The sequence below is a fragment of the Trichinella spiralis genome (genome assembly GCF_000181795.1).
Source record: "Trichinella spiralis strain ISS 195 chromosome Unknown Scfld4, whole genome shotgun sequence".
Classification (NCBI taxonomy): Eukaryota; Metazoa; Nematoda; class Enoplea; order Trichinellida; family Trichinellidae; genus Trichinella; species Trichinella spiralis.
The window spans coordinates 6559099-6573351 of NW_003526943.1; the positions used below are offsets into that span (position 1 = coordinate 6559099).

Consider the following 14253-nt stretch of genomic DNA (forward strand, 5'->3'; position numbering starts at 1 on the left):
GGCAATTTTTTAATAACTTGAAGTGCAAAGAAAACTGCTTATTATGGAGAACTGCTCTGCCAGAGATGAAAATTTTCACGGTCTGTTCCATTTCAAATATATTTCAAACGCTATTTCTACTTATATAAATATTAAAAGAAATAATTCAACAAAATTATTTTCAAAACTGTTTCTGATTAAAATAGAAACCACAAAAGTCATTCCAATTATAAATTCAACAGATAGACAATGTTAATAAGATTAATGCATTATTTAAAACAAATCTCCATAAACATAAATACTTGTAAAAAGCTAGCTTGTTTTCTCAGGCAACATTGCTTTACCGATATTTAACAGATAACAAGCAAAATCTGAAAGCAAAGACAGCAGTTGATTCACAGCTGTGATGACAATTTTTTAAATAAATTAAACAGCTATTATGTAGCTACGAATCTGAAAGCCTGAATATGTTGCACTGCCATAAATGCGAATCAAATTTACACAGGAACAAAATCTTTCTCACTTACGTCCTGAATAACAAAAAAATCTGAAAAATTACTCACTGTTATCACGGTGAACATGATATCGAGTTCAGCCAGCAGCTTGAATTAAATTCCGGAGGTAGCTACCCCTCCTCCTTTTACAACCGGGCTTGGGACCGGCTTAGGCGGAGTTCTGCAGCCATAATTAAAATCACATGTTTAAATTTGAAAACAACGATTATAATTCATCAGGATTAAAAAAATTCCACTTTAATTTCTATAATACTACCTATCCCACAACTTTCAAATGTCTTTAAATCATCAGCGGCCGTTGTTTTAATTATACTCATTTTTATGATAAAATTTTATTTAGAATGTTTTTGCATCATCTTTTGCATTTTGCAACATGCTTTAACGACGAACATGGCTGATTATCATACTTATATCACCTCACAACTTCATAAAATGACAACCGAAAGAAAATCTTTATATTTCATCAAATCCTTAAATGTCAATTCACCAGCTGTGCAAAAGATTTCCCCCATAAAGGAATATTGCCAAACCGAAAAAATTCTGCAGAACGCCACTGTGTACTTTACATAGATTCCCTAAATGCCACTGATGACAAAATCAGTAACTGATTGTTTCAAACTTAATTAACTTACCTTAAATTAAAAAGTTACGCTTTCATCAATATAAATTAAAAAAAAACAATGCAGTGAAGTTCATAATCTTCTGCTACTACTATTACAATTCGATGTCTACATAATTTTTAAAAAATTATTCAAAAAATCTACTTTCCTTCAACATCCATGTACAATTCTTCAATCACTCTCACTGTACTTTTTCACTATACATAATTTGGAAAAATGTAAATGTAATATAACTTTAAGCTGAAAATATTTCAAACAAATCTAACAGTACACTTCTCTAAATTAATATTATTTCAATAAAGACTACAATGCCACCTGCTATAAAATCCATGCATTTACAATGCTCCTGCCAAGCATTAAAGCTATTCCCAAACTTTAAAAACTTTTTCCTTCCTTTGAATTAAAATAAAATTTTTACTAATAAAACAAAGCTTTCGTAGTGGTAAAATTAGGTTGAAAAAAGAAATGTGTTTGAAAAATACTTTGTAAGCCTAAAAACATTTTAATAAACAACTAGCTGTGAAGTAGTAAAATAAACATTAATATTTTGCAATAAGAAATATCGCAAATTTTTTTTCTTTAAGAAATCACATCATTTACAGTCACAGTGACAGCTTATAGTGATGAGACAAAATTTCTCTTTATCTAATTATACAGAATCAAAAATAATATATCAGCGTAACAAATATCATCACCCACCACTATAAAGTTTTGCTATCTTTTCAATTTGCTAATTTAGGACGTGATGTAGAGAACGCCTTTTCAGTAATCTCCTTTTCTTACTACAGCGCTTCGCTTTTATGCAAACTTTTGGAGTGAAGAATGAAACAGTGGATAAGCTATTTCGAGAAATTCTGAGACCACCTTTCTCCGCTTGAACTGAAAAAAAAGCCATAGAACCTCAACAAAACTTAACTTATAAAAACTGCCTAAGAGCATTTTCGAAAAGTTATGCATATAATTAGAATGAATACCAAAGCTGATTAAATGGAACTAAATTCTAAATAAATTTAAAATACATGAAAAAATTTCTTTTCCACTTTGCTGTTTCTACATTTAAAGCACACAATATGGTGCATCCATCAGCTAATCAGAACTTCTCATTGTTAAATACAACCTATAAATGTTGAAAAATTTCTGCTAAACAATTAATGAAACTAAATCAAAATCTGTTATTCATAAATACTGAAGTTGCCAATTAATCGTATTGAAATACGAGTTGCCAAATAACAGGAATGAACAATTATCCAGCAATTTCCAGAAGCCCATCTGTGTAGCATAACTTGCAGGTCATCGGCAAATATTACCAATGTTTAAAAAAGAACTACAAAACCGTTTTCCAAGCGTCTTCTTTCCTTTAAAAAAGCAGCGCATTATTGCCGGACGCTTAGCTTCCACATGCATTTGTTATCAAACAAAATAAAAAACAAATCTGGCCCATCAAATTTCAACAAACTCGTCCAGATCAGATGTAATAAGGTGAATAAATCTAAAATTCCAAAATGGAAGTGCACAAATGGCAGTGCAGAAAGCTGCTGGAGGCAAACGAGCCAAAGTCTTAACTAAATGGGACACAAACCGACGTTTACTGAAAACGATCTTGTCCAATTCACAAATCATTTTCACCAGTCCAAATCGTCCAAAGCAAAGTGAAAACAACTGCATGCAATTTGTACTTAAACCTATATAAAATATACAAATTTCCACACTTCCACCAGCGTCATCATAAGTGAACATCCTCCAATTACACATTTCACTACAGTAATGCAGCAAGCAAACAGCTACCATAACTGAAAAGCAAGTTCAACATGCCTAATTGAACGTTGTTTTTAGTGAAATAAAAAGCATAAAAAAGAAAAAAAAATCTATTTTATCAAAAATTATACACAAATAAAATTTTATAAAATATTTATGAATTTTACGAGCGTTTTTCAAATAATTTTTATTAATACTATGAAAATTAACTACTCTTTTGAAATAATCCCAATATGCGGTAAACACTTTTAAATATTTGCATATGAATTATTCAATTATGCATTTTATATAGTATAATAATGTGTTAATTATAATTTTATCGCTAAATTCACGTTGTTAAACTTTCGAAATTCACTGCTTATGTAACGGACTTTCCGTCACAGCAGGCGGGTCGGGCACCGCCTTGTTGTTCTCGGCAGGGTTATCACCCAGTCCGAGTTGACCTTACGGCCAACTACTCTTCTGGAGGAAGATATGTGTGGTGAATGATTTACAGGACGAACACCAAACAATCATTTCAAATGTTTATTACACCGTGCTACTAACAGCCACCACAAAAAATCACAGCACATTCGAGCGATCACCAAAACCGCTCACCACAAATCTGCCACGTGCCTCTGACCTACCGTACTCTGCCACCGATTGTCAGGTCCAAATGTGCCTGCTACGGTAACCGAGTGTCGTAGGCCATAATCAGCTCGGATAATGATCCATGTCGTTTCCTGATCTTTCTTCGTTGACTATGGAGTATAACTGGTGTCATCAGCTAGCCGGGACTGTTACACTTATTTTGTTGAGAATGTAATGTTACAGATGAAACAATATTGTTATCTTATTAATGAATTATATATTTAATTAAAACTTTAATGTATGTTAAATTTTGATGTTGACTTTTCAAAAACAATAAACAGTCCCTGAAATTGCTTGTTATTAGTTATTCTTATCTTATTGAACATCACTAAATTGTATCTTTTACATTTATAATTCGTTGTCGATCTGCATTACAAAAGCAATTCGCATTTGCTTATTCCACAAAAATCAATTCTGTTTATGTTTTGATTTGATAAAATGAAAATTTTCAAACACTAGATAACAACTACGTCAAAGCAACAAAATATTAATTTAAGTATGCAAAATGTTCTTGGAAATTTATATTAACAACAGCAAGTAAAAATCTTATTGAAAATTTACAAAAAGTCAAATAAGATATCACATTACGTATTTTCAAATATCTTGTATTTAGAGTATAAGCCAGAAGAGATGTGACGGCTTGCAGAAGAGCTTGGAAATTGGAAATTTTTCCTTTGGCCAAAACTGCTCGATGATAATACAGACTTTTCTTTGTCGGTTGTTGTGCTTTCATTAGTGGAAGAAAATTTTAACAGATCCTTCCTTTTTGAAGAAGTCAACAGTGGGTTTGGATTGTCGTTCAATAATGTTTCAGGTTGTTGGGGCTTTTTGAAATTGTCATTGTGCCTACTTAGCCAAGCTTCTTTAGTGACGGAACGCAACGATTGTCGGGCTTGGCAAGCGTTTATTGCCAGGCATTTCGCCATACCTCGTTGCCTTTGCAATTCTAGATCAGAAATATGTTCCGTAGCTTCTTTACAGTGTAATTCAGGTTTTGCAGCATTTGACTGATCCAACTTCGAAGAGGAACACGAGCTTGCAGTTGCACTTTCAGCGTAAACCACTTTTGCTGAGAAAAGATTAATTGTTGGCTTTGAAGGCACAGGAACTACACCGTAAGCTGGTTCTTCTTTGTGAAATGTGGTTGTTACCGAATGATCCTCTTCACAAGTGGAACTTGGTTCAGGGAGTTCTTTCTTTAGCTGGAAGCAATCGTCTCTTTCAAAATAACGACTTGACTTCACCAAACTGTCATCTGGCAGATTGTCACCAGTGGAAACTTCCTGCACATTATTCGTTGATAAATGATATTTTTCTTTGTACGGTATGGCAGAGAATATGTGACCTGCGTCTGGTCCAGTTTTTGCAAAATTGAACCGCACGACAATTATACTGACGTCTCCTGTATAACCATAAGCTTGAACAACGTCCTAAATTTCATATAATGAATAGGTTAGATAAAACTTTTACATTTTATAATATTTTTTGAAGTCTGTGCTAGAGTAAATTCAAATTATAATTTCATATATTTCTTCAAATTTTAAGAACACAAAACCTAGTAATGCAAATGTTTTATGATATGCATAAATATTGTTTTCAGTGATAAAATCTACAATATAAGAGTTTCTATAAAGTTATAAGATGAACATTACAACAATATTTTTACATTATAAAAAGTCATGCATGCATGACTGCACCCAGTAGCGTTGATAAGGGGGGGGGGACTTGCCCCATTGCGAAAACTTTTATGCAACTCTCACTATGTCCATCCCCTGGATTCCAAATAAATCTTCTGGATACAATATACGCCCCCCCCCCTATAAATTAGACGTATCAACGCCCCCGATTGCACCTATATATATATATATATATATATGAAAGATTTCTAAATTTAATATTTAAAAATTTGGTAATAATTTTTTCATCCTTACTTGCAAATATTTAGCAGCAACTGCCGGTTCAGGTGTCCGACGGACTCTAGCAACAGCTTCGTTGTAATTAATTGTTTGCCATACCCCACGATTGGCAATGATCAAAAACTCATCACAATCAGCCAATTTCCACACATATTCGTGTGGTATTGGTATAACAGAAGGATATAAAAAACTGCAGCCGGTCAGTCTCGAACACGGTGTATATCCGTTGATTCGATTGTTCTAAATAATTGTAAATTTTAAACTACTCCAATTTATTGAATAGCACTGCAAAACACCAAAGCAATTCACCTCATCTACAGTACCACCGGCAAGTCTGACTCGAGCATATTCTTCATCCGAGTTTTCAATTAAAAATTTCTTTGTCAACATGATTGGCTCCCCTTTTCGACACAAGACAATCTCCGTATCACCACAGTTGGCCACACGGACGTCGTATTCTTTTTCTCCATTACTATTCTTCCTTTTTACTGTCAAATGACATAAGGCGCAACTGGCCCCTTGACGTTGGCCTTTTTCTTTCAACGCTTTGTGCGACATAATCAAAGCGTACTTTAAATACTGATCACCGGTAGATCCCATTGCACGTTCCGCTTTCACTTGTTCTGGAATTATACGCTGCAATGTGTCCGCTATTTCGAAGCTATCCAGACTGTCAACAATGCCCAGTAACACTCCCATGTCATCGTTATCTCGTAGTCGATCTTTAACTTGAACTACACATGATCTGAAAACGTTTTAGCAAAATGTAAAAATTAGAAAAGTATATTATTCGATGAAAGATTTCATTTTATAAGATTCGTTTAATTTTTTCTTTTCTCTTTTGCATTTTCTTCAAAATCTCTTCACTTCATATACAAGTCAACTTTTGTAGCATTGACTTGTAAATAACAGCTTTTAAAGTTGCAATTAATGTTTCAGAATAATAATGAAAATTATTGCAGGAAAGCAATGTTTACTTGTGAGCTCCTGTTTCATTGGATTCACTGAATCCGAATTTCCAGGGTTCATTTGGCAGAATCCATTCATTGTTGACATCCACCAGTGATATGGACTTTTCAGGACTAAAAAAGCACCCGTAAAAATAGATTATTTAATTAATTAGTAAATGTTTTTAATCCATCATTTTGACTAATCAGTACAATTTAGAAATTGATCATTTTACATTGAGCCTAAATTTTTTAAAATTAAACCTATCAACTTACAAAAGTATTTTTAACTGCTTCAGATCGTCATTGGCAACACCTTCGTTACAAGCAATGTCGATGTGCTTCAATCGCGGCGCAATCATATGGCGAGTTTGGTCTCCATTTAGCTGATTCAACGCCAAATCTATCAACTGAAAAAATGTCATTTGTGATATCCATTTTGCTGGTTTTACTTTTATTAGACAAAGCTCACTGTTAAACGGTTGCTGAGTGCGAAATTCGGTATTTCACAAATCTGATTAGAATGAGCTCGAAGAGTAACTAGGAATGGAAGCGATACCAATGACGATGGAAGGATATTTATCTGATTTCCAGATATATTCAGTTCTTGTAAAGTTTGCAATTTTTCAATAACGCTATAAACATAAAATAAACTGCATTATCATTATAGCCGTTAGTTGAAAATCATATTTTAATATTATTTAATATTTAAAAAATGCGTTACAATTAACAATATATAACTATTACGTTAATTTATTTATAAATTACTATTTTAACAAAAATGCATCCATATAAAATTATACTCATTTGGAAGCCATGTAAAGCGATTATGAGATATATCCAACACTTGTAGGCGTCTGTAGCGAGCAATAACTGTAAGCGATGCATCCGTTAGTCGATTGCAAGCTAAATAAAGTTGCTGGATTCGATTCAGTTCTGACAAAGCGCTCGGCGCAGGTAATGCAACTAGCCGATTTTGACTAAGATTCAAGACTCGCAGTCTGATAGAAGAAAAATATTTTTATCAGATTATTATGTAAAAATCTGCTTGGCTTACCTGTGCATAGATGACAACAATTCATCAGGAAGAGCAGGTATATCATTGTGATAAAGCAACAATACTTCGAGAGCACAATTTTCTATAGATGTTGGCAAATTCTGAATTCTGTTATGGCTCAAATCCAAATATTGCAAGCTGCTGGCATTAGTAAATAATCTTAAAAATGAAATCAAGTAAAATTTTGTTTTATCAATTTATTAGATTATTATACCGGCTTGGCAGTGAAGAAATGTAATTATGAGAACAGACTACTCTTTCCAATCGTGTCAGATAGCTCATCCACTCCGGTAAAGATTCAATACAGTTGCTTAAATTAATGATTTAAATTAGCCATAAACAAATATTCAAAAAATGTCAATTTTTTAAACATTACTCACTGAGATAAATCTAATTTCACAAGATTTTCCGGTGGTGGATTTATTGTAAATGTTCGCAACTCTAAAATTAAAAAAAGAAAATATAAATTGTGAAATCATTTTTTTCCACTGAAGCAGTAAGTACTGTTTTTGCTTGCATTCACTTCTGTCAAACAGTTTCCATTTAACCGAAGCACCATAATACTGCATCGTTCACAGTTTAAAACCTTAGAGATATCGAGATAAATTTGACTGAAGTATGAATTTTTTATTCTTCTTACTTGAAGCAAACTGAGAGCAGTTAAATCAAGCATACTGACTCCTTTGTTGTCTCGAATGTCTAACTCAGTAAGGAAACAAAATATATCCAGCGAATAGGGATCCATTGAAGCAATGACAATATCATTGTGACGGAACTCTACCTTAGAACAAATAAGCGGTGTTAACAAAAGGAGAGGAAATGAAAATCAAGCACCTACTCGAGTTACTTCAACAGGAACATTCAGCAAATTGGATGGTATGAGACTTTCAATTTGATTTCCAGAAAAAAGCCAACTGTCAAGCTGCAGCAATGAATGAAGTACAGGTGGAATTGTAACAAAACGGTTGAAACTCAAATTTAGGTAAATTAAATTTTCACAATCCGCCAGTTCAGAAGGAAGTGATTGAAGCCAGTTGTTTTGAAGATTCAAAACCATCAAACTTAAACATGGAATATTTTAAAATAAATATATTATTGATTTTTTTTAATTAAAATGAAATAATATTTATCAGCTTTGCACAAATGCATACAAGCAGCAAAGCATGAATGATGAATGCAAAAGATGAAGTGAGAGAAAAACTTTGAAATGGCACGAACAATTTTAAATAATTTCATTGTTAAATAATCAATGATTAACAGTAAAGAATGCTTTTACTTTTTCAATGTTCCAATTCCTGGAGGCAAATCTGTTAGCTTGTTACCGGCTAAATGCAATTCTGTCAACGCTTCCAGTTCACAAAGGCACGAAGGACAGTGGAAGAGCTCGTTTTCAGATAAATTTAAACGTTTCAAAAATTGCAACCGGGAGAGGTCATTTAGCCATCCAAGAATAAATGCATTCTAAAATTAATTATTATTTTATAATAAATTTCAGATTTTTGAAATTTATGCACTTTAAAAAAAGTTTTACTAACACACAGAATGAATGAATATAGATAAAATATTAATTTGTTTAATAAAAAGTTTTATTAAAATATTACTCCATTCGGAGGCCGTTCTCTCAGTGAATTGCGTTGTAAATTCAATTCCGTGAGCGCAGAAGTTTCTTCACTGTTGAAAATTTCTTCTGGAATCATTTCCAAATGCTGACCACTGTAATCAGTAGTTGGACCATAATATTCTGTAGCCTGTGTAAAATTTCAAATGATAATTTAATTTTAATGCAAAACTCAAAAAATACTGCTCACTTTGACGCATCTGTTGTACCATTGATTAAGTTCAGCCTGAACAAATGGAACATTTCCATATGAAAATACAATTGAAAATTCAGTTTTGAAAGAATAATTAAATTGCTTCTTACAGCAGTTTCAAAAGAAAGACTGAAATAGATAGGTGCACCACGTGTAGGATCTGAAGCAAGCTTGAGACAACGACCACGAGCATTGCTAATTGCTAACTTTGCTTTGCCTTTTGATAATGATATTACTTCTGGTTCTTCGCTATTTTTATGGCCTGAATATTTTCAAAAGTAGATTTTAGATTTAGAAAAAAATTTGAATACTTTATCAATGATCACCTCCAAAAATTAAAAGTCTACTATGATTGAGCACGCACATGCGACGAGACCATTTACGAAATGGCCCTCGTTTACGAATGTAGCAATAGCTGGAAAGCGGGGCTTTTGCATGCCCGCTGACAAACGCCGGGCGGCCTAAATAAAAAGCATTGAAAATGTGGGGAAACAACACATAATAAGCTGTACATTTTATTAAAAATACTTGCATCTTTTGCATTGAAAAAATAAATGTTTAAAGAAGAGAAGAAGAAAATATTTACCAGCATAAAATCGTATCATGTGCCCAAGATCGACGTCGTCTCCAATTGCTTGTTGCCGGTCAACGTTACGTATTCCGATGCTTGCTAAAAATTTATTCTGTATAGCCAACGGTCTGTCGTCCAGCAGAAGGCGTTTCAACATGTCGCCGTTGAATTGTACATGCAGATCATCCGGATCAACGCTGAGTCGTGACGCAATTTGCAGACAAGTCGTCTCCAGCGAACACGGAACCACCAAAGAGCTGGCCAGTTGGGCGTCCGGGTCATAAAGTCTTATGAACCCTCGGTCTATGGAACCAAGAAGCCATTTTTCTTTTTCGCGGCTGGTAAAAGGCTTGCAACGGATACTGGCCCGTCCGGCAGCCGGCTCGGACGTTGTCCTTGGCCGACTGACATTGGTCGAACGAAGTGAAAACGCCCCTTGTGATGTTGTATAAGTGGGTGGCCATTTCGACAGCGTGAAATAAACGCGCTCTTTGCCACGCTTTGATATCGGTGCTGCAATGACATCATCGGATGGTGGTGGCCTCAAATCTGGGGCGTAATTGTTATCCATGACTCTTCATTTTCAAATCAAACAATCTTTCTCTCTTTCTTCTCTGTCTTTAATTATTCATTTATTGTTTTAATTATTTTTTCCTTATCGTTTCTTTTACAATCAACAGACAGACACAATAAACACAGTTTCCACACTGAAGCCAACAACAATATATGCAGCCAACGTTTATCACAATGACTGGCCTGAATTTTCCCGTCAAATTCGACAATTAGCAAGCAGCTTGCATGGCCGTCGACGTCGAACCGGTCCGCTTCCGCTGCTCTGAACTGTCTGTATTGGAGGTAAAGCACGTTTAAAACGGGGACCTTTCGGTCAATCCGGTCTTTGGTCCTTGCAGAATAGAGCTCAAGCTAGTCTGAATGCTGTCCAATAATAAACGTGGCGCCAACTGCAATTGATGATGCAGAATTATTATTGCATAACAAATTATCATTGAGATACTTTGTAAAGCTTTTTCTCGCATTTATGAATAAAAAATCTTTCTCTGATAAAGGTAAACTTTGAATGTAGCTCAGCAAGCATTTAGGCAGAAAATTATGAAAACTGTCATTACAGTTCACTTGGTGAAGTATACTTTCCCACAAGAATTGCTCAAGCGTGACTCAATTATATTCGTCACTGCAAGCTTATATACTGTTCTAAAGAATTTAAACAAACATGATTTTTCAAAATGAGTTTTCTAAACATTAAAATGCAACACCGGTCAATTGTATGCATATGGATGATAAATGACTGAATATTAAAAATTTATCAATGTTATGGTGAAAACATTTTGGAATCATAAAAATTTCGCATAATAAATTTTAAAAAATGAATACTGAAAAAATATCTAAAAACAACATTTTATCTCATTCAATGAACGTTTCAAATGTTTATGAGAATCTGTTACCTAAACAGAGATATGAATATTATTTTTATATACAGTTGACAGTGGTGCTAAATTAATTAATCTAACTTCATATTCAGTAATTTTGTTTGATTTTATTACTACAGTGATAGTTAAAGAAAATATAACTTGTTCAACTTCACATAACTATTGATGATGATGATGATGATGATAAAATTCAAAATTCATCTCATCAGTTTAGTTGAACATTTTTGTGTTTAATTTAAGAAATACAAAGCAGTTTAATTTTAATAAAGCTTCTTTCAACGCAATTAATGCAACAGAGACATCGTCCAATGTCATCGGCTAAGCTTAAACATGTAACATGAATTTAATTGGGTGAAATTAATAAACCAGGACACAGTAATTTTGTTGAATAGCCAAAAGCGGTTGGCCAGTTGAAGTAAATTCAACAAATAAGCTTTTCAATGAGGCAACGTTTTCACGTGTGGATTGTAGTAACCGCATATTGGCTCTTTGCTTTCTTGTCTCCCTCTTGCTGTTGTTCTCAGTGGAGGCCAGCATTACAAAACTGGTACTTGTCATGCATATGATTGATCGCTTCCTCTGCTTGGAAAATATCGTCAACTTGTACAAATGCATCGCAAACAACCTTCAATAGCAGCAACAACAGCTACAACAACAACCAACCGCGCAACCTTTTTTCCACGCCCACGCAAATCTGACTCACTTAGCTTAGCTATTGTTCATAGAAAAAGCAGTACTGTAAACAATGTAGAGTTTGCATATTTCTTTGAAATGTGTCAAAAGTGATGCGCAAATATGAATGAAAAAAAATATATACATATTATTTGAAACTGTTTAAGCAATTCAATTTTCAAAAGGGCAATCTAAATTGCATGATACTACATTGCACAAACAGGAGGTAAAGAATTTGTTTTTCTTTGCTAAAAATACTGTATTAAATTTTCAAGTTTAAATTACTGGGTTATTGGAGCATTTATTGATTTTCAATTGAACAAAGTGTTCAGGAAAGCGATGGAAAAAAATGCACTCCTTTGAAATCGTCAATGCCATTGCTTTCAGCACAGCTTCCGTTTCTGGAGTCAAAAATGGCCTTTGACAATTTGAAACAACTTTGCATTTTAAGCAATTTCAATTATTTCAGTCATTTGTTGTTTTGAAATCGGTTTGCACAAGAAAAGGGACAAAATTTTTATGCTGTCTGTTAAAAATGAAAAGCAGGTAAATGGTGAAAAAGCAAGTTCATTCTGTAGAATGATAATTATGCGATATTGAGAATTTTTGAGAAAATTACAATATTAGATAATTTTATACAGTTTTACAAATAACTGACTCAACCTAGTTGATGAATAAAGAGCATTGTTGCCCTTTACGAAGTCGAAATAGTTCCATGAAGGTCAGCGACCATTGTTCAACGCGTACCGCATTCACTTTAGCCAAATCATTATTATTGTTCAAAAATAATGTTTACTCCTTTATACTACTTTTATACTCTACTACGTATCTATTAAAATTTTTTTTTTCAAAAAGAATATTTCTTTATGATTTACTTTAAAAAATATGATATCAAATGAATGCTCCCATTTATGTGTTCAATATACTGAAAGCAATTTCAATAAAAAATGCACTGCATTTATTTTGCTTTGAAAACCTGGCCGTATATATCATCTTAAATTTACATCTACTTTTCTTTTCTAATAGAATATAAATATTTATATAAAAGTAAACAAAAGGTGCATCAAGTATAAAAATTTACTTCAACACAATTTATTTATGTGCAACAGAAGCAAGTATCATAAATAAATATGCATATATTGTACATTTGTTTACAGATTATTTTGAAGTGAAATAAACTTTTCAAACAAAACGCTTTTTCGAATAGATTGAAATCAATTTTTGATTATTCAAAATGTCATAAGTTTCGTTAAAGAAGTATATCCACGCTTCCCCCCCCCCCTACACACACATACACATGCAGCTGCAACAAGTTGAAATAATTTATGCATAAAATAAAATATAGCAATAACAATAAAACTTACATAAAATTTAAAGTTGTCAAAATAATGGAAAATGCATCAATGAATGAAGAAGCTTTGATAGCAATGGAAAAAGTGCAAATCATAGATAGCATAACAATATGACAGCCACCTTCTACCCCGTCTATGCTTGCACTGGACCGTTTTAGTATGGAAAATATTTGCAAAGGCCAAAGTGACGAAAAGAGCAACTCGAAAATCGATTGAATAGCTGCAACAACTTTCCTTCAACCTATTTATTAGTCAGGTGGCAATCAAGATTCTTTAACGGTGCAAACGACTATTTGCCTCCATAAAGCGCATGTGAATTTCAGCATCATATGATAAAGAAAGCAGCACACACAGCAATTTAATTTTTTTATAATTTTATTTTAACTTCAAACCAAAACAAATTATTTACAATAAATTTTCGATTATATTTATCATGTGATAGTAATAAACAAGATCAATAAATTAAAAAATTCAAATAAGTTCGATCATCTATCTGTTTGACAATTGCAATCTGCTGATTTCACGTTGCAATGTGGCTAATTCCTAAATAAATAAGAAACATAATTAAAAAAATATTATATATATATACATCTTTATAGCTCACTTCTTTTAATGATATATTTTCTCGCATCAGCTCGTACTTGATATGTTGTAATGATCGAACATAATGAATTTTTTGTTTCGGATTTTTGTGACCGACAAGAACTGCGTATTCTTTGTCTAAGTTTTCTAAATTGTCCAACAAATTAAAAAATTTCTGAAATAAAATTTAATGTTCAACAAAATAAAAAATTTTAATAAACCAACATAACAAACCTCCTCGAAAAAAGACTTCTCCTGTTGAATATTGGCAACATCAGACTGAAGCACTTGCTTCTCTTGTGAAAACTTCAACTCAAATTCATTCGCCCTAAATTTAAAACAAAACAAAACATGTCATACATACACACACATATATATATATACTGCTTATATATACA

General features: G+C 33.0%; 4 protein-coding genes across 4 annotated transcripts; all 4 read right to left on the minus strand.

Annotated features, from left to right (window-relative positions):
• Positions 1–2554: 2554 nt before the first annotated feature.
• On the minus strand, positions 2555–2902 carry Tsp_01668 (putative 50S ribosomal protein L16). The gene is made up of 2 exons (XM_003377378.1): positions 2824–2902; positions 2555–2796 (listed from the first exon to the last, which is right to left on the minus strand). Exons 1-2 carry the CDS (start codon positions 2900–2902, stop codon positions 2555–2557), a joined length of 321 nt encoding a protein of 106 aa, XP_003377426.1.
• Positions 2903–4083: 1181 nt separating this feature from the next.
• Tsp_01667 (PH domain leucine-rich repeat protein phosphatase) lies at positions 4084–10372 on the minus strand. The gene is made up of 13 exons (XM_003377379.1): positions 9817–10372; positions 9228–9492; positions 7924–8030; positions 7800–7860; positions 7634–7729; positions 7420–7578; positions 7166–7363; positions 6835–6997; positions 6639–6772; positions 6393–6497; positions 5725–6160; positions 5431–5655; positions 4084–4929 (listed from the first exon to the last, which is right to left on the minus strand). The coding sequence occupies exons 1-13, from the start codon at positions 10370–10372 to the stop codon at positions 4084–4086; spliced, it is 3351 nt and encodes a 1116-aa protein (XP_003377427.1).
• A 295-nt stretch (positions 10373–10667) lies between these two features.
• On the minus strand, positions 10668–11786 carry Tsp_01666 (conserved hypothetical protein). The gene is made up of 3 exons (XM_003377380.1): positions 11616–11786; positions 11033–11107; positions 10668–10763 (listed from the first exon to the last, which is right to left on the minus strand). Exons 1-3 carry the CDS (start codon positions 11784–11786, stop codon positions 10668–10670), a joined length of 342 nt encoding a protein of 113 aa, XP_003377428.1.
• A 1976-nt stretch (positions 11787–13762) lies between these two features.
• Positions 13763–14227, minus strand: Tsp_01665 (conserved hypothetical protein). The gene is made up of 4 exons (XM_003377381.1): positions 14220–14227; positions 14090–14183; positions 13863–14030; positions 13763–13816 (listed from the first exon to the last, which is right to left on the minus strand). The coding sequence occupies exons 1-4, from the start codon at positions 14225–14227 to the stop codon at positions 13763–13765; spliced, it is 324 nt and encodes a 107-aa protein (XP_003377429.1).
• Positions 14228–14253: the final 26 nt, after the last annotated feature.

What these genes read in the sequence shown, in the direction of transcription:
- Tsp_01668 (XM_003377378.1), bottom strand. Translation starts at nt 2,902, where the DNA reads ATGGTAGCTGTTTGCTTGCTGCATTACTGTAGTGAAATGTGTAATTGG. An exon ending in TTATGATGACGCTGGTGGAA is followed by an intron (nt 2,797 to 2,823) that starts GTGTGGAAATTT and finishes TATTTTATATAG; the next exon opens with GTTTAAGTACAAATTGCATG.
- Tsp_01667 (XM_003377379.1), bottom strand. Translation starts at nt 10,372, where the DNA reads ATGGATAACAATTACGCCCCAGATTTGAGGCCACCACCATCCGATGAT. An exon ending in GGTACAACAGATGCGTCAAA is followed by an intron (nt 8,031 to 9,227) that starts GTGAGCAGTATT and finishes TTCATACTTCAG; the next exon opens with TCAAATTTATCTCGATATCT. An exon ending in CCGGTGGTACTGTAGATGAG is followed by an intron (nt 5,656 to 5,724) that starts GTGAATTGCTTT and finishes ACAATTATTTAG; the next exon opens with AACAATCGAATCAACGGATA.
- Tsp_01666 (XM_003377380.1), bottom strand. Translation starts at nt 11,786, where the DNA reads ATGCTGGCCTCCACTGAGAACAACAGCAAGAGGGAGACAAGAAAGCAA. An exon ending in AACAAAATTACTGTGTCCTG is followed by an intron (nt 11,108 to 11,615) that starts GTTTATTAATTT and finishes TTTAATATTCAG; the next exon opens with TCATTTATCATCCATATGCA. An exon ending in AACTCATTTTGAAAAATCAT is followed by an intron (nt 10,764 to 11,032) that starts GTTTGTTTAAAT and finishes CATCAATTGCAG; the next exon opens with TTGGCGCCACGTTTATTATT.
- Tsp_01665 (XM_003377381.1), bottom strand. An exon ending in AGAAGTCTTTTTTCGAGGAG is followed by an intron (nt 14,031 to 14,089) that starts GTTTGTTATGTT and finishes ATTTTATTTCAG; the next exon opens with AAATTTTTTAATTTGTTGGA. An exon ending in AAGAAGTGAGCTATAAAGAT is followed by an intron (nt 13,817 to 13,862) that starts GTATATATATAT and finishes TTATTTATTTAG; the next exon opens with GAATTAGCCACATTGCAACG.